The sequence below is a fragment of the Apodemus sylvaticus genome, chromosome 7 (genome assembly GCF_947179515.1).
Source record: "Apodemus sylvaticus chromosome 7, mApoSyl1.1, whole genome shotgun sequence".
In the NCBI taxonomy this organism is placed as follows: domain Eukaryota; kingdom Metazoa; phylum Chordata; class Mammalia; order Rodentia; family Muridae; genus Apodemus; species Apodemus sylvaticus.
In genome coordinates, this window is record NC_067478.1 from 3,124,391 (window position 1) to 3,147,689 (window position 23,299).

A 23,299-nucleotide genomic window follows, 5' to 3' on the forward strand; every position below is an offset into this window, starting at 1 on the left:
GTACACTCACCTGTGCTCTCACCTGTACACTCATCTGTACACACATTTGTGCTCTCACCTGTGCACTCACCTGTACACTCACCTGTGCACTCACCTGTGCACTTACCTGTGAACTCACCTGAACACTCACCTGTACACTCACTCACCTGTGCACTCACCTGTACACTCACACTCACCTGCATGGACTCTGGGAAATAACAGCACCATCTTAGGAAGAGGTGAGGCTCCTCTGTGGTTGAAGCTCTCCTGGCTTGGACCTTGTCCCAGAGCTCAGGTATTTCATCCTCAAGACAGCAGTGTTAGGGCCGGAACCTTTGAGAGGTGTTTGGGTCACAAAGGCTCTGCCCTTGGGAAGGGCTTTATCACAGAGAGGGCTCCTGGGACACGGGTAAGTGTTCCCTACCTCCCTCCTCTCTCCTCCCACCCCTTCCATCTTTCACTGAGAGTTACAGCCAGCCGGAGGGGCAGAGGGGCTGTTGCATGTGACGGGTTCCCGCCTTGGCACTTCCATTTTCCAGAGCTGAGAGACATAAGCCTTGGTTCTCCATAACCCACCTGTGCCCCACACTTTGTTTTATCAACATCAAGTGAGCTAAGACACCCCAGAGTGTCCGTGCCCTGGGGCGAAAGGAGAGCTGAGGCTGTCCTTCATTGGTCCTGGCAGAAGCCCTGCTCTTTGCAGATCAAAGTCACACAACCAGATTTCACCCCTTGGAGGCCCTATTTGATCTGAATTTGTTTCTGAGTTTTGGACCAAGAAAAATCAATAGAAAGATAAGCATCCTGCTCCCTTCACAGCTGAAGTCCATACCCCAAGGGTGTAACCATGGAAGCTGAGCCTCACAGCACCTCAGTTCTCTAGCCAGCAGGAAACTGTATCCCTCTGTCTGCCCTGAGTTCTGTTTTCCTTCCTTTTACCAAACTAAGCAGAAATGATTTATTCCTGCTTGTTAGAAGGGGGCGGTCCCTAAATCCGGGACTTGCTTGACCTTCAGGCAACCCAGGTCCTGCCTGTAGGGTAGCAGTCCCCATCTCAGCATATGTGTGCATGTGTGTGCATGTGTGTGTGTGAGTGTGCATGTTTGTATGTATGTGAGTGTGTGCATGTGTGTGTGAGAATGTATGTGTATGTGTGTGTGAGAATGTGTGTACGTGTATGTGTATGTAGGTGTGTGAGAAAGAGAATGTGTGTGCATGTATATGCATGTATGTGTGTATGTGTGTGAGAGAATGTGAATGTGTGTATGTGTGTGTATGTGTGTATGTGTGTGAGAGAGAGAAAGAAAGAGAGAGAATGTGTGTATATGCATGTGTGTGCATATGTATATGGGTGAGAGAGAGAGAGAGAATGTGTGTATACACCATAGGACAACTTACGTGTTCATTCTCCTTAGATACCACCCACCTTGTCTTTTTGAGACAGGATCTCCCACTGAACCTGGAGTTTGCTGCTTAGGTTAGGCTGTCTGGCCAGCATGCCCAGGATCTACCTGTCTTTGCCTCCCTGATGCAGGGATTATAGGCACACACTACCATACCCACCCCCTTTTATGTGGGTCCTCAGGGTCAAAGGTTCAAAAGATCTATCTGTTCAACGGCTGAGCCCTCTGCAGGCCAGGCTCTGGGCACACCCCCAGCCTCCTCACCGTCAGCCCCACTCCCACCCCTGACCGGACATCTTCACTTCTTAGCTTCATCAGTTGCTGCCAGGCACCAGAGGCTCAGGATTACTGGGGCGTGTCTCAAAGCTTTCTGCACCATCCCCTCTGCCTACCTCAGTGAGCAATCCCCGTGCCCAGTGCATGGCACAGCATCCCACCACCAGGAAGGTGTGCTCTGTGGCCCCTGTGAAGAGCAGCTGTGGTGAGATGGCAGACGTCCATTGGGAGATAGACTGGCTCCTGTCTCCCAGGTACCCGTCGCTGTCGCTGTAGTGTGAAGGTCTTGCAGAGAGAAAGCAAGAGGCAGGCTGAGGAGTTGACAGAAGGAGCCTTCATGGGGGAATACTGGAGCATGGGATAGAAGGAAGGAAGCCATGTCCCCGGCTCATTCCTGAGCCCCACTCCACCTGTGCCCCCAGCCTCCCTTCTCCTAAGCCATGACTATGCCTGCACCCTTGGGTGTTTCCCAGGCTCTGAAGAAATGCCTTCCCTATCTTGACCCTTGCTGCGCCCTGTCTCCTCCTCTGTTTGCTCCTAGATGGACTTTGGGGGCCCTGCTGTAGCTGACAGCAGGGGTGCAGCCTTGGTATGGGCCCCGGACAGACTAAAGATGCAGGCCTTGCTCACTGAGCTGCCAGCCTCATCCTCATCCATGAGATGTCAGTCCACGTCCTTACCCCACTTCCGAAAAGCAGAGACCCAAAGAACACCCAGTTCCAGGGGTCTCACAATGACACAGGCATTAATGCCCGGAGGCGGTCCCAGGCTGTAATGCACCCTCATTGCCTATGGGGCATTGTTAGGCACTTATCTCTGAAAATGGAAAGATCCCCGCATTCAGCCAGGCCCATCAACACGGTCAACAAACCAAGGTCCGAGGAAGGATATCGTCTCCTAGGATTTGACAGGATTCCAGCTTTAAGTCAGTCTCTCAAGTTTCAGTCAGCAGCAAGACGTGTGCAGAGCCCCATCTCGGCTGCTCTCTGGCTGTTTCTGCTTGGTTGAGTTGATCTCATACTCTATATTTCTGTGATCACTTTGTGCAGGAAGGGAACCTTTGTGACAGCCATTGCAACTGCCCTGTGGGCCTTCAGTCCTATCCACACTGGCTGTTTCCAAGTAGGATTTGACTTTATGGTACGAGGTTTCTGTCTGATTTTGAAGAAGAGCTGCTAAGCTCAGAGGTCAGCCTCAGACCAGTGAGCCTTGACCTTACCCACCTGTCACCTGCAATCGCCATCTGTCATCCTCCGACACACACACACACACACACACACATACACCTCAGCCAAATGAGGCACACATAGTGAGAGCTCTGTGCTGAGATGACCACACAAGCACAGCCACCAGAGATCAGCTCTGAAGTGAAGAGCTTCCTTCAAAGGGACCTAAAGCATCACGGACTCCCCCAGGCCCTGGGAAAGAAATTACAAGCCTAGTGTACCCCCAGCCCCGCCAATAACCTGAGGCTGAGAAGGTCCTAACCTGGTCAGAGGACAGAGACCACAGCCTGAGACCAGCCACTGGGGCAGAGCCTGAGGTCCATGGGGAGATCTCCAGAACCCCCTCTCCTCTGGGGGGCTCCCAAGTCAGCCCACGGGGCTCAGCAGAAGGATCCCGGCTACGCAGTGTCTCAGGAAACAGTGCAGAGTCTCCTTCCCCTGGGCTGATGTCCTACTCTGCCACTGCATTCAGCCTTGGACAAGGTCCAGGTCCAGTCAGGACTGCACAGGAGCCACCTGCTCCTCAGTACCCACAGTGGCAGCTGGGCCAGTCTTAGTGATGGGCATGGCCAATCTGTGGTCACCTCGGCCCCTCCCTGCACGTGTAAGGCAAGGGTCTGACCAGGCTCACCAGCCAGCGGATGCTCCCTGGAACACCAGAGCATCTGACCTGCAGGCCCCAGCTAGTCAGGACGAGAGCCGCACGTTTGCGGATGCCATCCCTCCTTCATCCCCGCCCGCCCCTCGGCCATTCTTTAGGGGTGGGTTCTCTTCTCTCTTTGAAAAGGGTATTTCTCAAAAGACATACTTTCTGCCTCTGCCAGCCAGACACTCCCCGCAGCCAGCTGTGAGGAGAGGCTTTGATCCTGTGGGCGTTCTTTAAAGGTTGTCCTTTTGATCTGATGGTTTGTTTCTCTATTCTTAATGGCCTGCCTTGAACCTCCAGGGTGGTGGGTCGTATACTTTTTAAAGCAAAATCCACGTGCAAATGTTGCCACCAAATCCCTAACAAGGTGCCACCCTTGAGAGGTGGCAGGGATTGCATGCAGGACTCTCCACACTGTCCTCTTGGTCTGTACAGAGATTGATAAAGAGCCTTTCCAGGGCATCTGCCAAGCACCGTGGGCTGTGAGGATCTCTCTCTCTCTCTCTCTCTCTCTCTCTCTCTCTCTCTCTCTCTCTCTCTCTCTCTCTTTCTCACACACACACACACACACACACACACACACACACACACACACACAGGTTACCCAACTACTCTTTGCTCTGGCTCCCCTGGAAGATGGGCCCCTTAGCCAAGCTAAGGGGCCATGTGGGGAGCAACCATAGCCTACAAAAAATTCACGTAGTCCTACCCAGAATCCTTAGCAGGCAAAGCCCTGAGCCCAGGGTACCCAAGCATGTGGCTGTGACAGGGGCGGCTTGTCATATGAGCCTTTGTTTTCTTTGCCACCACACGAGTAGAGGCCCAGGGTGGAGATGACCACACTGCTCATTATAACTCCCAGCAGCCCACCAGAGCTTGTCATGATATTTTTCTCTTCTGGGCCACCATTGTTATAACCGTGAGTTCTAGGCCAAGGCTTGACATTAATTTGGACTTGTTGGTGGCAAAGATCTCATGAATAATTTAAATCAGAATTCTGAGGGTGCTTTCAGGAGCCGACCTCAGGCCTTTTAGGGAAGTTAATTAACCCTTATCTCTGGAAGAAAAACACAGCCTCTGTGGCGTGTTTCTGGGTAGCATTAAAGTATACCATAAGCTGTGGACTGCTCATAGAGCCAAAGACCTGACCCCTCCCATGTCTCAGCTACGGGGAGCATATCACAGGGGAGACATGGACAGCTGAGACTTACCTGTTGAAATAGCCAAGAGGAGTGGTGGAGCGGGTAGAGGAATTAACATGACACTAGGCACTGACGGTGACAGCCAGTGGCCCCCAAGAGGTGAGCAAGCAGGCAAAGGGAAACTGGCCTGGCCTGCAGCAGAGCCCCTGAGCAGAGTAGAGTCACCAAGGCAGTCAGGACTCAGGACACAGCTGTGGACAGGAAGCTTAGAGTCCACTCCCACCCACTGAGCACTGAGCAGGACTCATGCACACCGTGTGGCACGCGAGGGACTATAGGATGCAGTCACAGGAAACGTGCCCAAGTGCCCACCCAGAGCCGGGTCTCCTGTAGTGTTGACTGGTGTTAAGTAGACCACACCCCGGCAAAGCAGAGAAGCAGCAAGGCCCCAGAGAATGTTTCCAGTGAGTCAGCCATCTCCCCCAGACAGACAACGCAAGGGAAACATCAGGAGCTAAGTTGTCATCAAAGATGCAGAAAGGAGGAAAACCAAGCCAGAGCCAACTCGGACTTCAGAGTGGTCAGACAAGGTAGCCATGTGAATGTACCAAAGGCCTGGAGAGCCATGCAAGATGCTTTTAAAATGAGAACTTCCAGAAATAAAAACTATAGTGTTTGAGATGGAAAACACAAAGGTTGGGGTTCACTGCAAATTAGACATCAAAAGAGAAAAAAATAGCGAGTTTGACCAGTATAAAGGTTAATCAAAGCGGGATATACAAAGTGCTCAGAAATCTGTCCTGCCGCCTTTGGTGGGAGCCGGGGCTTCTCAGATGGCCTTTGCATTTGAAGCCAAGAGCAAGCTGTGGCTCAGTCAGGCAGAGCCTGGGGCTGTTCTTCAGGATCCCACTCAGCTGGAGAAGGCTGACCTTTATTAACCCTATGCCACTAAGACATGTGAAGGAATCATGGGACAGATAGCCAGCCACCCCACCTTCCGGGGTATCCCACCTAGACCAAGGAGTCCCCCCTTCCTCCTGTCAGAGAGCTGGGCTTCTGTCTGTCACATCCCTATTCCAGTCCCTCTGTGCAACAAAGCCGAGCTTCTCCAGAGCCTTGACCCCGCCCACTGGAGGAGACTCAGCTCGGGACAGTTTGTACGGTTCTGTTCATGTCTAATGCTCTCCAAGAGGACATGTGGTTGACAGATCACCTGGTGATCACAGGTCCTGAGTCCAGATCCCAAGCCCAGTCATGACAGGGACACCAGCATCACCTCCTCCACCCCTACTATTCTTCAGCCAGGTCTCCTTGAGGACCAGCAGGCAAAGGTCAAAGGACGCTGGTCAGTTCAGCGCCTCCACATCATTGTGGAGGCTGAGATGCTCCTCAGAGGCTCCAAGCCTTGCTTTAGTTAACAGTGTGTATACGGAGACCAGTTTAATCCTTTCTCAGGAAGCTCTTTTCCTGTGTTGTCAACTGACCCCTGTGACCCTCCAGAGCCTCACACCCACCATAGTTCCTTGTCTCCCTCAGTCACCTGTGATGAATGTTCAATCAGGAGCCCTGTTGCTCTGAGCTGGAAACCCCCTCTTCTGCAGACGACCTTCCTCAAAGACACCCCAAAGAAAGTCCTCAGGACTGGCTAAGGGCGGGAGGTTAAGTCTCCCACAAGGGCGGTTCACTTGGGTCATTTGTCAGATATTTCCAAAGAGGCTGTATGTAAGCACTTGATCAAGACCCTTGACCAAAATCACAGGGAGCATGGGAGCTTCGGCCGTCCGTAGTCAGAATCAAGCTCAAATCAGACTAATTGGTGCCTGACAACTTTAATCATGCAAACCAAAAAATACTTGAATTCCAATTTTCCTTTCTAATTTCTTCCAAGTTTTGCTAATGGGAAGAAATTTCAATGCCCCTTAGAGACACAGACATTTAAGGTGACATTTGGAGGACAGAACAGTGCCAGAGGGGACACGAGTCGCCATAGGCTTCCTGGCTTCCTTGGCTCCTATTTTGGTGGCTGCCCAAGTATCTAGGCAGTTTCTGAGCAGGTCCCTGAGGTGAAGGTGAGCCTCACAGAGGTGCCTGCAGCACCCCAGAAGCATTCAGGCCTCTTCCGGGCCCATGTGTTGCTGCCTCTGGCTCCCTGTGGCTGTGCACCTACCCACTGGCCTACATCAGCTTCTCACCTGCCTCCCTCAGCAAGGGTGGGGCCTGACCCACGCTGAGAAGGGCAGGACACAGGCTCAGCCACCAGTGTGGTCACTGTGGTCTCCTCCACTGTCCCTCTGGCCCAAGAACTTCTATTCTGTTTTAAAACCCCAACTATGTTTAGAGTTCCATGCATCTAGGCTCCTCCAAGAGGTTTGGGGACCAAACCCTGTATCGACCTCTCTGTCTCCCTTCCTCTCATGAATGCCATGCATTCCTGATAGCAAAGGTGTTTCTGCTCAAATAATGAGCAAAACCCACTGGTCACAACTGCTTGTCCTGTCACAGAAGTTGTCTTGTGTAATGTGGCTCAGAAGGCTGACAGCTCACTGAGGCGACAATTTTGTGATGTGCTGGGAAGGAGTCACTCACCAAAATGTTCACGTAGTGATTCTATTGGTAAGATTATGAAAATTGTCAATTACCTGATGTCCCCTCTACCCAGAGTCAATATCTGGGCAAAATCTGGGACAACTACGCGTGTGCGTAGTTGGTCACATGCAAGCCCCATGGACCACCCCAGCCTCAGCTGAAGGGTGCACAGGGCTGCTCGGGGGTCATGGAACTGGAGTTCTGCTCCTATACCATGAAGGACTCAGATTTGCTTTCCCCCACCCCCTGTTTAACCCCAGAAGACAAAAGGCTACAAGATATTTGCTGATGTCTTAGTCAGTGCTCTATTGCTATAAAGAAACCATCACCGCCGCAAGCAAGTCTTACGAAGGAAAGCATTTGATTGGGGCTGGCTTAATTTCAGAGGTTTAGTCCATCACCGTCGTGGTGGGAGACATGCAGGCAGCCACGGTGCTGGACAGGCAGCTGAGAGTTCTGCTTCTGGACTGGCAGGCATCAAGAAGAGACAGTGAAGCGCTAAGCCCGGCCTGAGCTTCCAAGACCTCAAAGCATGCTCCTAAAATGGGCTCCGACAAGGCCAGACCTCCTAAGAGTGCCAGCCTGTGAGCCTATAGGGCCATTTCTCTCAAATTACCACAGTGACTTCACCCAGTCATATCCATGTCTGCATACAAAGTCACTCTGACCTCAGAGTCCTGTTGACATTAGCACCCCTGGAGGTCTGTTCACACGGCCCGCCTCACCCATGCGCTGCGTCCTTCCTGCCCATCTCTGATACACTGAGGGCCTTGGACTTGAGAACTTACTGGAGCCTCAATCTTGGCCTCTCATCCTTGCTGCAAAGTCCCTGTGAGTGATTACGTCCCAGCACATCAAGGCAGGATATCAAGTCCCTGCCTTGCGTGTAGGGACTCACATCATAACTGGGGCTCTGTAAGGACTTCCTCACTGCCATTACACACAGTGGTCAAACAGCACAGAACCACTACGTGGCCAACACTGTGTAGTCTTCTCCTTTGTAAAGTGGTGAGCTGAACAGAGGAGGCTTCGCGGTTAACTTAGCCTGATGACCTGGTGTAGCTCCGCTCAGCTCCCCTTCCCCAGCAGGCAAGTCCAGGGAGAAGCGGCTACTAGGTTACTCTCTCTCCTCCAAGTCTCCTCCTTGCCCTTCCCATATACCCATATATACACATGTACATACACATGCATTACACATGCACTCATATGTACACATGCATATATATATGTACACTTACACAGATACATACATACATATATGCATATATACATACACAAACAGACATATTCATACTCATATTCACACATATCCCCTTGACTCTGAGCACAGAAATAATCCCTTCACTGTCATGGGGCCAGCTTGCTACGATACTCTGGCCCAAGTATACAGTGTCTACCCAGTAGTGCCTTACTTCTTCAGAGCCAAGTCCTCACACTTGCCAGGTCAATGACAGCTAATACCTGGAACATTCTCTCTGGGCAGGAATTACTCCAGCCACATCCCACGGTCACCTGCTGTCACTGTGGAGACCCTTGCTTTAGTCTCTAAGCACTTAGTGTAGTCTCTTGGCAAATGTGCACCTTGACCATGTATCTCACTAGAACTTTCTCTGGGTAGGCTCTAGTCTATGCCTAATCCCACAAGAGGTCCACGACTCTCATTTCTTGCCAAATAAACCCGTTCCTTCATACTTTGGGCCATCTATTGTAGATAGTTCCTTCAGGTCTAAAAGGTTTCCCAAACCAGCTCTCTACATTCAACATTTCAAACCTACTGGATTTACTGGCTGGAAACAGATGTAACTATGAACAGCTTCTAAGCAATAAGGGCATTTTTACCTGACCTGTGGAGAGTTGGGAGACCTGGTCAGCCTCAAGTAAAGGAGGAAGCAACTGTGGATAAATTTCATCTAAAAAATAATTGTATCTTATGGGTAGAAAGAAAAACATTGAGGCCCCCATCTTGCCGTCTATGGCTTCTGGTCGAGCAGATACAGTGCAGACCTGACAGAGAAGCAGGAGTCCAGTTAGGCTGAGTGGGGAAGCCAGGAGAGGCCAGGAGGAGGAAGGGAAGGCGGGAAGGAAGAGTGAAGATTACTAGCTGATGCTGAATCAGAGCTGAAACAGAGCCCACTCTCCCAGCCTCCTGCCTGCAGCAGGTCTGCAGAGACATGCCGGGTCGGGCTGTGTCCCTTGTCCCAGTGCTAGGAGCCACTGTCTTGAGCTTTACTGACCTCTTACCCTCCCTCCTCTCAGGGCTCCAGTTCTGCCTTCATGTCAGATCCCACAAATGGGAGAAAGCTCCATAGCTGTCTTTCTGAGGCCAACTTATTTCACTCAAGATGATGAGCTCTCTGCCCACACTCCTGCATCTTTATCCTCTCCTCCTTCCTCTCAGCCTGAGCACAACCCCATTGTGTCATCTTCCGTGCAGCCGTCTGGGCCGGTCCATTTCCTGGCAGCTTCAACAACAGCAGTAAGCACGGTCACGCAGGATCTGATGACCTGGTGTAGCTCCACTCAGCTCCCCTCCCCCAGCAGGCAAGTCCAGGGAGAAGAGGCTACTAGGTTACTCTCTCCCTCCAAGTCTCCTCCTTGCCCTCCCCATATACCCATATATACACATGTACATACACATGCATTACACATGCACTCATATATACACATGTACATACACGCCCTGGTTCTCTTTTCAGGGCCACGCGGAACCTCTGTGCTGACACCCACTCTACGTTCCCAACAGGAGAGTTTAAATTTCCTCTTCCCATACCTTGTTCTTTTTCTTCTTAAATTTGAATTTATGTCTAAGAGCAGTCTGTGTGTGCGTGCGTGCGTGTGTGCAGTTCCCATAGAGGCCAGATGATGGTATCAGGTCCCCTGGAACTTAGGTTCAAAGTCCCTTGGAACTTGCCATCTGGTTGCTAGGAATCAAACCTGGGTCCTCTGGAAAGGCAGCCAGTGCTCCAGTCTCCGCAGCCCTTGCCTATTTTCTTGCCGTTCTGTTTGGGGTGAGAGGGAATCCTGGTGTCGCTTTGATTTTCATTTCTCTGATGACTGAGAGCCTGGAGATGTTGTATTGGCTGTGTGCATGTCTTCTTTTGAGAACCGTCTGTTTACTCTTTCCTCTTTTGTCCACATGCTGAACAGGTTGTGGTGCTTTGAATAAGAATGGCCCCACAACCCATCTATTTGGAATGCTTCAGGGTGGCATTAGGAAGGGTGGCCTTGTAGGAATAGGCATGGCCTTCTGAGAGGAAGTCTGTCACTGGGGGTGGGCTTTTGAGTTTGAAACACTCAAGCCAGGCCCAGTGGTTCGTCTCTTCCTGCTGCCTGCAGATCAGTCAGGATGTAGAACTCTTAGCTACTTCTCCAGTACAATGTCTGCCTGCACTCCACCATGCTGTCCACCATGATGATAATGGACCAACCTCTGCAGCTATAAAGCAACCCCAGTGAAATGCTTTCCTTTGTCAGAGCTGCCATGGTCATGCTGTCTCTTCACAGCCAGAGTCCTCATGCAGACATGGGTGATTCACTTTTTGGGGCACCTCCAGATTTCTTTCAGCTCATTTCCTTGTTTAGGGGCCTCACATGCTTTTGTGAGGAAGATAAAGCTCTAAATGAACTCAGTGGAGCCTCCCATGTCCCCTGCTCCCAGTGCAGCTCATCAAGACTGTGAAAAATCTCCGTCCATCCGAGAGGCCCTCAGTCAGCATCCTGTGGAGGTCACGAGGCACACAGGAGCCTCACATGGAGCAGTGTGGGCTACCACAAGGTGTGACCTTCACAGCTGCCAGAGACACTTCTGGGGAGACCCAGGATGCACCCCATAACACAGGATAGAAGGCAGGAGAGGGACTGGCCCATGCCATCACACCAGGTGGCTCTCCTCAGATTCTGCCCTGGCGACAGATGGCAGATGGAGGGTGACCACATCTTGAGAAGCATTCAAGAGAAACTGCTTTGAAGACACATAAAAACACAGCTGAGAAGACGAGAGCGTGTAAGAGGCCGGCGAAAGGACTGAATGGCAAGATCTGTTTTTGAAATTGAACTCTGTGAAGTAGAGTTGTCATAGTTACTTGCTTGTTTTTACTTGTACCTGAGAGATCTGAAGCCCAAAGAATTAGAAATAATCCTCCTGTGTGATGTGTGTGTCTGGAACAAGTGTCGCAGAGCACCTGGGCTACCTCTGGTGCATCCTGTCTCTTGGCACTGCCCGGGCCTGTCAGGGATGCTCTAGTGCCTCGGCTTCACACACGCACATGCACATGCACACACATGCACACACGCACACGCATGTGCGTGCACACACACATAGCTGGGTAGAAGCAGACTTTATTATGCTTCCCCAGGTTCCCTTCCAGTTAGTCATCTATCTGCAGAAATTCTTCCCAGAATTCCATCATAATTTTATTCAACTTTTCGGATGCTGGCACGGTGATATGTTGCTGGGTTATTTTAAAACTCACTTAGCAGTCGGCTTGTTGCTGTGTCGTTGGCTCTGGGGTTCTGACCGCAGCTCGCCTTCTCACGGGCGTGTTTATCCCCATGCCCCCACTAGCTCTTCTCCAGCCGCCTTTTGCCCAGAGTGGTGTGCGCCTCAGCCGATCTGTTACGTCTTCTGTTTGTTTTTGTAAGGGAGAAAGGGTGTGTTCCGGGTCATGGTTCATGGTAGGGAAGGCATGGTGGCCGCGACCTGAGGTCGCTGGCTGCGTCACATCCAGGAAGCAGAGGGATGATGCGAGCGCTGGCTCATTTTCTCCATCTTACTTGGCCTGGGACCCCAGCATGGAATGGTGCTGCACCCCCTTTAATTATTTATTAATTAATTAATTAACTTTACATCCTGACCCAGTTTCCTCTCCCTCCTCTCCCCCCAGTCCTTCCCTTCCCTGCACCACCCTGTGCAGTCCTCTCCCCTCTTTCTTTGGAAAAAGGGAATTAGGTCTCCCATGGATATCAGCCAGCTTGGCACATCTTCTATGGATGCAAGACGAGGCAGCCCAGCAAGAGGAAAGGGTTCCCAAGGCAGGCAGTGCAGTCAGAGTCGGCCTCTGCTCCTACTATTAGGAACCTTACATGAAGGCCAAGCTACAAACCTGTAACATCCGTGCAGAGGACCTAGGTCTGTCCCCTGCATGTTCTCTGGTTGTCGGTTCAGTCTCTATGAGCAGCCATTGTGCCCAGGTGAGTTGGTTCTGTGGGTTTTCTCCTGGAGCCCTTGACCCCTCTGTCTCCTTCAATCTTTCCTCCCCCTCTTTGAAGAAAGAGTCCCCCAAACCCCGCCTAATGTCTGGCTGTGGCTCTCAGCATCTGTTTCCATCAGTTGCTGGGTGAAGCCTCTCTGATGACCGTTATGCTAGGCTCCTGTCTGCAAGTACAGCAGAGTGTCATAAGAGTGTCAGGGTGGGCTCTGCCTCGTGGCGTGGGCTCCCTCTCATGGCGAGGGTCTCACGCTGGACCAGTCATTGGTTGGCCATGCCCTCAATTTCTGCTGCATCTTTACCCCTGCACATCTTGTAGGCAGGACAAATTGCAGGTTGAAGGGTTTGTGGTTGGGTTAGGTTCCCAGTCCTACCACTGGGAGTCCTGCCTGGTTACAGAGATGGCCGCACTGCCCATTGCTAGGAGCCTTACCTAGGACCACCCTCAGATTCCTGGGAGTTTCCATTGCCCTAGGTTTCTAGCTTGTCCCAGAGATGCCCCCTCCCCTTTCCAGCTGTCTCTCCCAGTACTCTCCCTCTGTCCTCCCCCCACCTCATCTGTCCTGTTACCATTCCCACCCCCACTTCTGTCCAGTTCCTTCCCCTGGTCTACCTACAATGTCTGTTCTATTTCCCCTTCTCAGTGAGATTCACGTGTCACCCCTCGAGCCCTCCTTGTTACTTACCATCTTTGCTCTGTGGATTGTAGCATGGTTGTCCTGTACTTTATGACTAATACCCATTTATAAGTGAATATATATCATGTTTGTCATCCTGTATCTTCAGGATGATTGTGTCTAGTTCCATCCATTTGTCTGCAAATCTCATGATGTCATTGTTTTTAACAACTGAGTAATATTCCACTGTGTAAATATTCCACATTTTCTTTATCTGTTCTTTGGTTGAGAGATATCTAGGTTGTTTCCAGTTACTGGCTATTATGAATAAAGATGCTGTGAACATAATTGAACAAGTGTCCTTGTGGGATGGTGGAGTATCTTTTGGGTATGTGCCCAGTATAGCTGGGTCTTGAGGTAGAACTATTCCTAGTCTTCTGAGAAACTGCCAAATTGATTTCCAAAGTGGCTGTACTCCCATTGCACTCCCACCAGCAATGGAGGAGCATTCCCCTTGCTCCACATCCTCACCAGCATGTGCTGTCAACTGAGTTTTTGATCTTAGTCATTCTGATAGGTATGAGATGGAATCTCAGAGTTGTTTTGATTTGCATTTCCCTGATGGCTGAGGACGTTGAGCATTTCTTTAAGTGCTTCTCTGACATTAGAGATTCCTGTCAAGAATTTTCAGTGGTGACACATGCCTTTATACCAGCACTTGGGAGGCAGAGGCAGGAGAATTTCTAAGTTCGAGGCCAGCGTTGTCTATAGAGTGAGTTTGAGGACAGCCGGGGGCTACACAGAGAAACCCTGTCTCAAAAAACCAAATAAAAAAAAAATCCTGTGTTTAGATCTCTGCCCCATTTTTAAATTGAGTTGTTTTGTTGATGTCTACTTTCTTGAGTTCTTTATATAGTTTGGATATCAGCCTTCTGTTGGATGTGGAATTGGTGAAGATCTTTCTCCATTCTGTAGGCTGCTATGTTGTCCTGTTGACGATATACTTTTCCTACAGAAGCTTTTCAGTTTCATGAGGTCCCATTTACTAAGTGCTAATCTTAGTGCCTGAGCTATTGGGCTTTAAAAACTTCTGACCCTGGGCTCCTTTTGTTGTTGGTGGGAGACATTCAATGACTGCTTCTCTTTCCTTAGGAGATACAGGCCTATTTGAGTTGTTTATATGATCTCCATTTTAACTTTAATAAGAGGAAAAACAACAGACACTAGGAAATCTAAAGAATCATTACATCTTTTTTCAAACACCTGTTCGCCACAAAATTTCTTTTAGATTTTCCAGTTTTGTGGAATATAGGTGTCTGAAGTAAGACTTAGTGACTTCAGTCTTATTTGGGTGTCCTTGGTGTCTGTTGTTATGCGCCTTTTTTCATTTCTAACTTGTTAATTTGGATATTCTCTCTGCCATTTAGTTAAGTTGGCTAAAGTTTCATCTATCCTTTTAATTTTTCTCAAAAAACCAACTCAGGATTTTCTGTTAGTTCTTTGTCTTGTTCTCTTTGTTTCAATTTTGTTGATTTCAGCCCTGAGTTTAATTTTCGCTCTCGTCTGCTCCTCTTGGGCTCATTTTGTTCTTGGGCTTTCAGGTGTGCTATTAAATCACTAGAATGAGATCTCGCTGCTGGGCGGTGGTGGCGCACACCTGTAATCCCAGCACTTGGGAGGCAGAGGCAGGCCGATTTCTGAGTTTGAGGCTGGCCTGGTCTACAGAGTGAGTTCCAGGACAGCCAGGGCTACACAGAGAAACCCTGTCTCAAAAAAAAAAAAAAAAAAAAAAAAAGAGAGAGAGAGATCTCACTAATTTCTTTATGTAAACATGTAATGCTATAAACTTCCCACTTAGCACTGCTTTCATTGTGTACCATAAGTTTGGGTATATTGTATATTCATTTTCATTGAATTCTAGAAAGTCTTTCTTTAATTTCTTTATTTCTTCCTTGACCCAGTGATCATTGAGTAGAGTTGTTCAGTTGCCATGAGTCTGTGGGCTTTCTGGTGTTTCTGTTGCTGTCTATGTCCAGGTTTAATTAGTGGAGGTCTGATAAGGTGCAGGGGGTTATTTCCTTCTGTTTTCTTGCATCTGCAGAGATTTGCTTTGTGACTGAGTATATCATCAGTTTTGGAGAATGTTCCCTGAAGTTCTGAGAAGATATATTCTTTTGTGTTTGGGTGAAATGTTCTGTAGATATCTGTTAGGTCCATCTGAGTCATGATGTCTGTCAGCTCCATTATTTCTCTGTTTATTTCTGTCTGGATGACCTATCCATGGTCAGGCGGTGGTAGGAGTGGGATGCTGAAGTCTCCCACTCTTAATGTGTGGGTTTGATGTATGATTTAAGCTTCAATAATATTTCTTGTACGACTGTGGGTGCCCTTGCATTTGGGGCATAGATATTCAGAATTGAGATGTCCTCTCAGATTTTCTCTTGATAAGTATGAAGTATCCTTCCTCATCTCTTTTGATTAATTTTGGTTGAAAGTCTATTTTGTTAGATATTAGAATGACTATAGCCGCTTGCTTCTTGGGTTCATTTGCTTGAAACATCTTTTTCCAGCCCTTGACATCGAGGTAGTGTCTCTCTTTGATGTCAAGGTGTATTTCTTGTATGAAGGATGGATTCTGTTTTTGCATCCATTCTGTTAGCCTGTGTCCTTTCATTAGGGAATTTAGTCCACTGATATTGAGAGTTATAATGACCAATGATTGTTAATTACTGGTTGGTGTGTGTGTGTGTGTGTGTGTGTGTGTATTTTGGTAATATGTGTGTGTGGTATATGTGGTATGTGTGTGTGTTGGTAATAAGTGTGTGTGGTATGTGTATGTGTGTGTGTGTGGTATGTGTATGTGTGTGTGTGTGTGTGTGTGTGTGTGTGTGTGTGTTTAAATTTGGTTTTGTCGTGGAGCATCTTGTTTTTCCCTCTATGGAGATTGAAATGTATAGTAGCCTGGGCTGGCATTTGTGGTGTCTTAGAGTTTGCAACAGTCTCTTCTGGCTTTTAGAGTCTCTGTTGAGGAGTTGGGTATAATTCTAATAGTCTGACTTTATATGTTACTTGGCCTATTCTCTTGCAACCTTTAGTATTCTTTCTTTGTTGAATATTTAATTTTGATTATTATGTGGCAAGGGGATGTTCTTTTCTGGTCCAACCTATTTTGTGTTCTGTAAGCTTCTTGTAAGCTTACAGGTATTACTTTATTTAGGTTAGGAAATTTTTCCTCTATGATTTTGCTGGTCCTTTGAGCTGGGAATCTTCTCTTAGTTTGGTCTTTTCAGTGTTCTGGATTTCCTAGATGTTTTGTGTCAGTACATTTAACATTTTCTTTCACTGGTCTATCAATTCCTTCTGTGCCTCAGACTCTTCCATCTCCTGTATGCTGTTGGTGATGCTTGCATCTGTCGTTCCGTTCTCTTCCCTGGGTTTTCCCTCGCCAGGATTCCTGCAGTTTGTGGTTTCTTTATTGCCCCCCCCCCCCCCCCATTTTCAGGTCTTGAATAGTTTTATTCATTTCCCTCACTTGTTTGATCATATTTTCCTGTACTTCTTTAAGGGATTTCTTCATTTCCTCTTTATCATCTATCATCTTCATAAGATTGGATTTCAGATCATTTCCCTGCGTTTCAGCAGTGTTGGAATATTCAGGGCTTGCTGTGGTAAGGTAGCTGAGCTCTGGGGGTGCCATACTGCCCTGGCCATTGGATTCTTTTGCTCTAGTCCTCTGGGTTTGGGGTTATTATAGGGTAGGTGCTGACTTCTGAGTTTATCTTTATTAGATGGGTGGATTTTTTGTTGTTGTTGTTTGGATGCCCTCCCCCCTTAGTTTTGTTTCTTTTCTGGTCTTCTGGTCTGGGATTCTGGTGACCAGTGAGTCTTCAGGTCTAATAGGGTGTCTTTGCTGGATTTTTTTTTTTTTTTGTGGCCTGTGTTAATTTTGGGATTTGGGGTACCAACATTGCCTCTGGGGTTCCGAGAACCTGTGTTACTTCTAGAAAGGCAGAGGTCTTTTGTTCAAGTTGTGGGTCAGAATATGTAGCCCAGATAATGGGGTGCAGTTGATGGCTGTTGGGTGTGCTTCAAAGGGAGTTGATGGGAATAGGCTAGGTCTTATCTGGGTTCCTGGTACTGGCCTGGCCTGGGAGCACAGCTGAACTTGTGGGGCCTGTATGTTGTTTATTTTCTCTTTGCCAGCTTTAGTGGTAGCACTGAGATTATAAAATACTTTGCAAAGAAGGCTGGAGAAATGACTCAATGGTTAAGAGTCCTCTGTTCTCTCCCAGAGGGCTGGCATTCAGTCCCCAGCACCCAGGATGGCTGGCTGAAGAGCCACCTGAAATGTCAATTCCAGGAGGCCCAACGCAATCTTCCGGCCTGCAGAGGCACCAGCGCCTGGGAACACAGGCCTGCTTTGTTCTGATGCAGGCCCTCTGGTAGCCCAGGCTGACCTTGAAGTCCTCATCCTTCTGTCTGTGCCTCCCAAGTGCTGTGATACCAGGCCATTGCCACATGCCTGGCTCGGTCATGGGTATCTGGGTGTGACCTGGGGAAGTGTCTCATTGCACACATCTAGACAGCCGCGGCTATGATTTCTCACGTTTGCACACGCTCTTTCTCCATCCTCTCTGCAGCTCCAGCAGCACAAAGCTGTCATGGCGACACTCCCTGCTCATGTGGAGTTGTCTCCTGTGTCCAGCTGATGCTCAGTTCAACTTCTCTGACCTTTCAGTTTGCTGTTGAGCCAATCCTGTTGTGTTGTTCTATTCTTTCATTTAAATAAAATATTTATTATCATGTGTGACCACCTGTGGGACTCCGTTCTCTGCCTCCATTGGTTCCCTCTTATCCTACTTCTAGAGTGTCAATGGTTGACAGCTCGGTTTTGGACAGAGGGGTCAGTTTTAGATGTTCTTGGATATTTGTTTGCATGCTAATTTCACATTTCATCCTGGTTGTTATGCAGTTCTATCTGGTTGGAAACACTAATATTTTTGTTCTAGCAGCTGAAATTGCTCTGTAGATTCAGGCCTAAGTTGAGACTCGTGCTTCAGACCTGGGTCAAAGGTTCCCAAGCACTGTGTGACTCTACCTGGTGTGTCCCTGCCCCGGGGGCCCAGGTTGGGGGTCTGAGACTTCAAGGTCTTTAGTCTGCCATGTTTCTACAGTGAGGTGGGGCGAGTAGAGCCCAGGCATGCGGGCATGGTTCTGTGGGTTTGCATTCCCAAGGCCCTCCCAGATTAGTATCACCTCAGGACCGTCTTCCTAGGTCTCCCATTTTCTGTCTGTTGTGAAGCTCCTTGTCAGAAGCCAACACTATTAGAGCAGAAGGAGTTTCAACTGCAGCTCCAATTAATAGCTGCTGTCACCACCACTAAGGGGCCATGGGCCTGAGGCTTTGGGCACACCAGCAGGGAAGCTAAGGAGTAGGAAACCCTGTACGCTCCCCACATCTCCTGGACATCTCTATGCACTGCTCTGTGTAGACTCCTGGAGCTGGGCCTTTGAGCAGAGGCAGACAGACTGCAGCTCAGGTGTTTGTGGCCTTCTGTCCAGGCCTGCTGCTGTTCTTGCCTGGACAGCATGCTTGAGAGCAGGCCATACATCCGGCCTGGGGTTGGCATCTGTGCTAAGGGAGACAGAATAGATGGCATGTGCACTTCTATGGAACCCAGCAGCTCTGGAACTTTCCAAAGCTGTAATGTCTAATGTACTCCTCCTTACAAGTCAGCAGCGGCTGTTAAAGTCCAGGAGTGCCCCAAGTCTCATTGTTTTCAGTAAGTTTTCAGTTTGCGTAAGAGAATTGTACTGTTCTTTATTGAGAATTTCATACATGCATACAATAAATACGACATTCACTTCCACCTCCACCCAGTTCTCCCACAGCCCCCCAGCATGGCCCCTTGCCCAACTCTAAACTTTAAAAAAACCATTAGGTCAAGTTAGTGCTGTCCTTAGGTATTAGTTAGTGCTCAGGTGAACGGTTATCCACTGGTTCATGGGACACAAAGAATGTTTCTCCCTCCCATAGCAGCCATCACCTCCCCTCTCTCTATGGAACCCTGGGAGCACCTCCCCTCTCTCTATGGAGCCCTGGGAGCACCTCCCCTCTCTATGGAACCCTGGGAGCACCTCCCCTCTCTCTATGGAGCCCTGGGAGCACCTCCCCTCTCTATGGAGCCATGGGAGCACCTCCACTTTCTATGGAGCCCTGGGAGCACCTCCCCTCTCTCTATGGAACCATGGGAGCACCTCCCCTCTCTCTATGGAACCCTGGGAGCACCTCCCCTCTCTATGGAGCTATGGGAGCACCTCCCCTCTCTATGAAGCCCTGGGAGCACCTCCCCTCTCTATGGAGTCCTGGGAGCACCTCCCCTCTCTCTATGAAGCCCTGGGAGCACCTCCCCTCTCTATGAAGCCCTGGGAGCACCTCCCCTTTCTCTATGGAGCCCTGGGAGCACATCCCCTCTCTATGGAGCCATGGGAGCACCTCCCCTCTCTATGAAGCCCTGGGAGCACCTCCCCTCTCTATGAAGCCCTGGGAGCACCTCCCCTTTCTCTATGGAGCCCTGGGAGCACATCCCCTCTCTATGGAGCCATGGGAGCATCTCCCCTCTCTATGGAGCCCTGGGAGCACCTCACCTCTCTATGGAGCCCTACGAGCACCTCCCCTCTCTCTATGGAGTCCTGGGAACACCTCCCCTCTCTGCTTTGTCCTTACCCAGGTGACAACTGCTAAGAATTGATGAGTGCAGTGTCATGTCCTAAAGACAGCATGTCACAGCCTCTCCACCCTCGTCCTTACGTTCTCTCTGCCTCCTCTTCCAAGACACCCCCTGAACCTCGAGTGTGGACGGACTGAGTAAGACTCACTATCCTCAGCACTCTGACCAGTTAGGGCACACTGCGGAAAGCAGGTCCTCTAAGGTGGCGTGCAGCGTCCTGGGGCAAAGTGGTCCACGTTCCTCTTCCTTTACACCCGTGCTCATGTCGGCCGCAAAGGCTGGTATCATGGTCCACTCTCTTGGGCACTTAGTGGTCCCTGTAGTTTCCTGAGCAGCTTATGGGGCAACTTCCTGAAGCACAGCCTGTGTGTAACCCCTCTGCATGTATCACAAGTGTCTGCAGTCTGCCCCACCCCCACCCCCACCGGCCATGGCAAGCGATGAATGGGTCTAGACAGTCATGCAGGCCGAGAGTTTGTGCTTACTCTCACCACCAGGAGCCACACTGCCACTGCAGACAGCCGTCTTCAAGTGCAGTTCTGTAAGTGATGATGGTTAATGGCAGTCAAACTGACAGCTGGTTTCCAGCACACCAGGAAGAGGAAGAGGAAGAGGGTCTCAGTGGAGGTGCAGACCCAGCCATGTATAGCTTAGGATCCATGCAGCCCCACGTCCTCAGGTTCATCCTGGAAACGAGGGACACTACTCCTGCCTTAGTTGCTATGATCGAGTGGAAAGGCATGGAATTCTTGAGTAGTAGTGGTGACCTGAGGCCAGCCGGCATCAGCTTCCCAAGGACAGGAGCAAGGCCGCCAGACTTTGTGGGGCTCATTATCCCCCACAATGTTACCTAGAACAAACTAAATGTGCACCTTGCAAAGAAAATGATTATGGACACTGTGTGTGCCTGACCCTCACCTAACAGCGACACGTCAGGGATGGGCCAACTGAAGCTGCCTTCTCGCGTTTCAGGTCACGTCCAATGAGAAGCTCCTGGAAAGCCTCAGGAACACAGGCAGCCTGCTGCAGGCCCTGGAGCGCCTGGCTCCAGCTCACAGGTAAGAGGAGCGAGTGGGTGCTCCGGCCAGCAAATGCTCTCACCCATTCTCGCCCCACCGCCTGCATCCTCACGGATGGGCCAATATCTTGTGACCTGTCACTACAGAATCGGGCTCCTCCCACTGGGGGAAGGAGCATGCGCCTGAGGGTGGAAGGCTGTGGGAGTCACCAGGCTGCCTTCCGTATGGGATCTAACACCCAGCAGCTGACAGTGTGGACAACTTCACCTCCCGCCCTCACTGGACAGTCTGTCGAGAACATCTAGGAGACCTATGGACCAGGGTTGGCCTGTCACCCCAGGAGTATGGCATACACACTGAAGGCAGACGTGGTTATTTCAGCAATGATGACACTTGGTGGAGTGACAGGTACCCAATCTGGAAAGCAGGGCCGACAACCCCACCAGTCAGTTCAGCACTGTGCTCTGGCTAGGGTGAGGCTTGTTGAACCCAGGGCGATGGCTCTGGTCCCTGCATCCCTCACCCTGGGAAAGAGCCACTTCTAAGGGGAGCCCAGCCTTCACTGGTGCCTGGCATTCCCTGTCCTTTGGTTTCAGACACAGTATCTGGAGTTTGGTAGCTATTTGAAGGAAGCTGCAGCTGTGGCCTGGGAGGCTGATGCTATCTATGCAGCAGCTCAAGTCCAGTCTGTGAGGTTAGGAAGAGATTGGCTTCTCATCTGCTGGGACCCATGTCATGAGGCAGAGGCCAGGAACAGCCACCAGTGCTGCCCAGTGCTCAGGGTGGCTGGACCACTGAAGAGGGAGGTGGTCAGCCTTCCCTAAAGCCCTTCCTGCCAGCCATCTGGGTCTCCACACCTGCTGAGACTGTTTGCCTTGAGACCAAAGGTAGCTTATTTTTGTGCTGACTTAAATTTGGATCAGACGTGTCCAAACGAGGCTTAACATTCTGCAAGGTTGTGACCTTCCCGCCCACAACCAGGACACAGGCAGACCTTGCCTGGTCTCTCAGGGTTTGTTCTGACGTCCCCACCTGTAAAGGCCGGATGAGTGGGTGGCACTTCTCTGCTCAGACTGCCCTGCCAGGAGGCTGGCTTTCCATCCATGCCAGTCCTTCTGGGGCTTTGGTGGGCCACGTGGCCCCAGGCCTGGCCTGGACTCTGCCAGAAGCAGGCCAAGTTCAAAGACATTCCACCACCCGTCAGGGCCTTTGATGCACAGAACAGGAATGCATGGCACTGTCCCCGGGTGGCAGCCCTGTCCCCTAGACTGCAGCTTTTCTGGGCTAACCCACCTGCTAACCCGATTGTGTGCTAACAGTTATTTCCTTGCCTTTGAGGGTGCCACCCATGGTCTAACCTTCTCTTCAGGGGTTGTCCAGTGTCTCGCTTTTCTTTGTTCCTGTATGTCTCAAACAAAACAAAGTTTCTATTTTAAGCTCCTAATTGCCCACTTGCATTCTCCCAGCATTCTCCACAGTGCATGGAGGCAAGGGCCCACAGTGGACAGGGGCTAGCAGCACAGAACAGGAAGGGGTTGGAGTGGGTGGAGAGGGTTGAGAGGGTTAGGAACCAGGGGCTGGGGCAGGCTGGCTACACCTGTCTACTAGCCCGCATAGGCAGACTCAGATGGCTGGTGGTGCCCAGGGCCTGAGGCTGAGGTACAGCTGAGAGGCACTGGCCCAACAGGGGACTTTGGTAATGGGGCTCAGATGGCCCTGCCCTCTTAAAGGGGAGGTTTGACCTCCACACGTTACCCACCACTTTGCTCTTCCACAGCTCACCGGTCGATACTGTCGTGGCTTCCTTGGCCCTGGAACTCCTCCAGGCTGTTGGGCATTAGATGAGGCCATCCTGTGGCTCCCACCCACTGCAGTGGTCAGATCCCACATGGTCCTTTCTCACCAGCCTCAAGTGGAGCTAATAAAATCGATGGGCCAGAACCTGATGTCTCAAGCCCCCTCACTGACTGGAATGACTAACCCGCTCCTCCCCGTGTGGAGGTCAAGTGGCCTCTACTCAGGTTGAGCCGCAACCCATAGCAGCAGCTAAGGAGCAGACTTGTCTAAGCCCCACTTCCCTCTGGTGTTACATGGCCACTTACTTTTCAAAGACGGAGAATTCCAGAATCCTAGGGAGGCCTGGGTGAAACTCACATGCATAGCAAGTCAGTCATGTGCACACAAGAGTCCCGCAGCTGTGGGTGGGGATGCTTCTCCCAACTGCCCCTCATCCCTTCCAATCTCTGCCATGTGCTAAGTGACAAGTCAGGCCTGGTCGAGCCAACCCGGGGCTTCAGACCAGGTTTCTGGCTCGTGTTTCTCTGGGGAGGAGGTGTGCACATTTGAGCCATGCCCAGAAGCAGCTAGCCCAGGCCGGGCGGGCAGGCAGGCAGGCAGCGGATCCCTTCAGTAACAAAGATCTGATCCTGCTGTCACCAGCAGCCCTGCCTTGACACGTGATCTGGAG

General features: G+C 50.3%; 1 protein-coding gene across 1 annotated transcript in view; it reads left to right on the forward strand.

Moving 5' to 3' along the window:
- Window positions 1–22,930, forward strand: part of Ulk4 (unc-51 like kinase 4) — a 293,992-nt gene extending 271,062 nt beyond the window's left edge. The window contains exons 36-37 of the mRNA XM_052186951.1: window positions 20,786–20,871; window positions 22,610–22,930. Of these exons, the coding sequence (XP_052042911.1) occupies window positions 20,786–20,871; window positions 22,610–22,673 (150 nt within the window). The 3' untranslated portion in view covers window positions 22,674–22,930. The remainder of the gene's footprint in view (window positions 1–20,785; window positions 20,872–22,609) is intronic.
- Window positions 22,931–23,299: the final 369 nt, after the last annotated feature.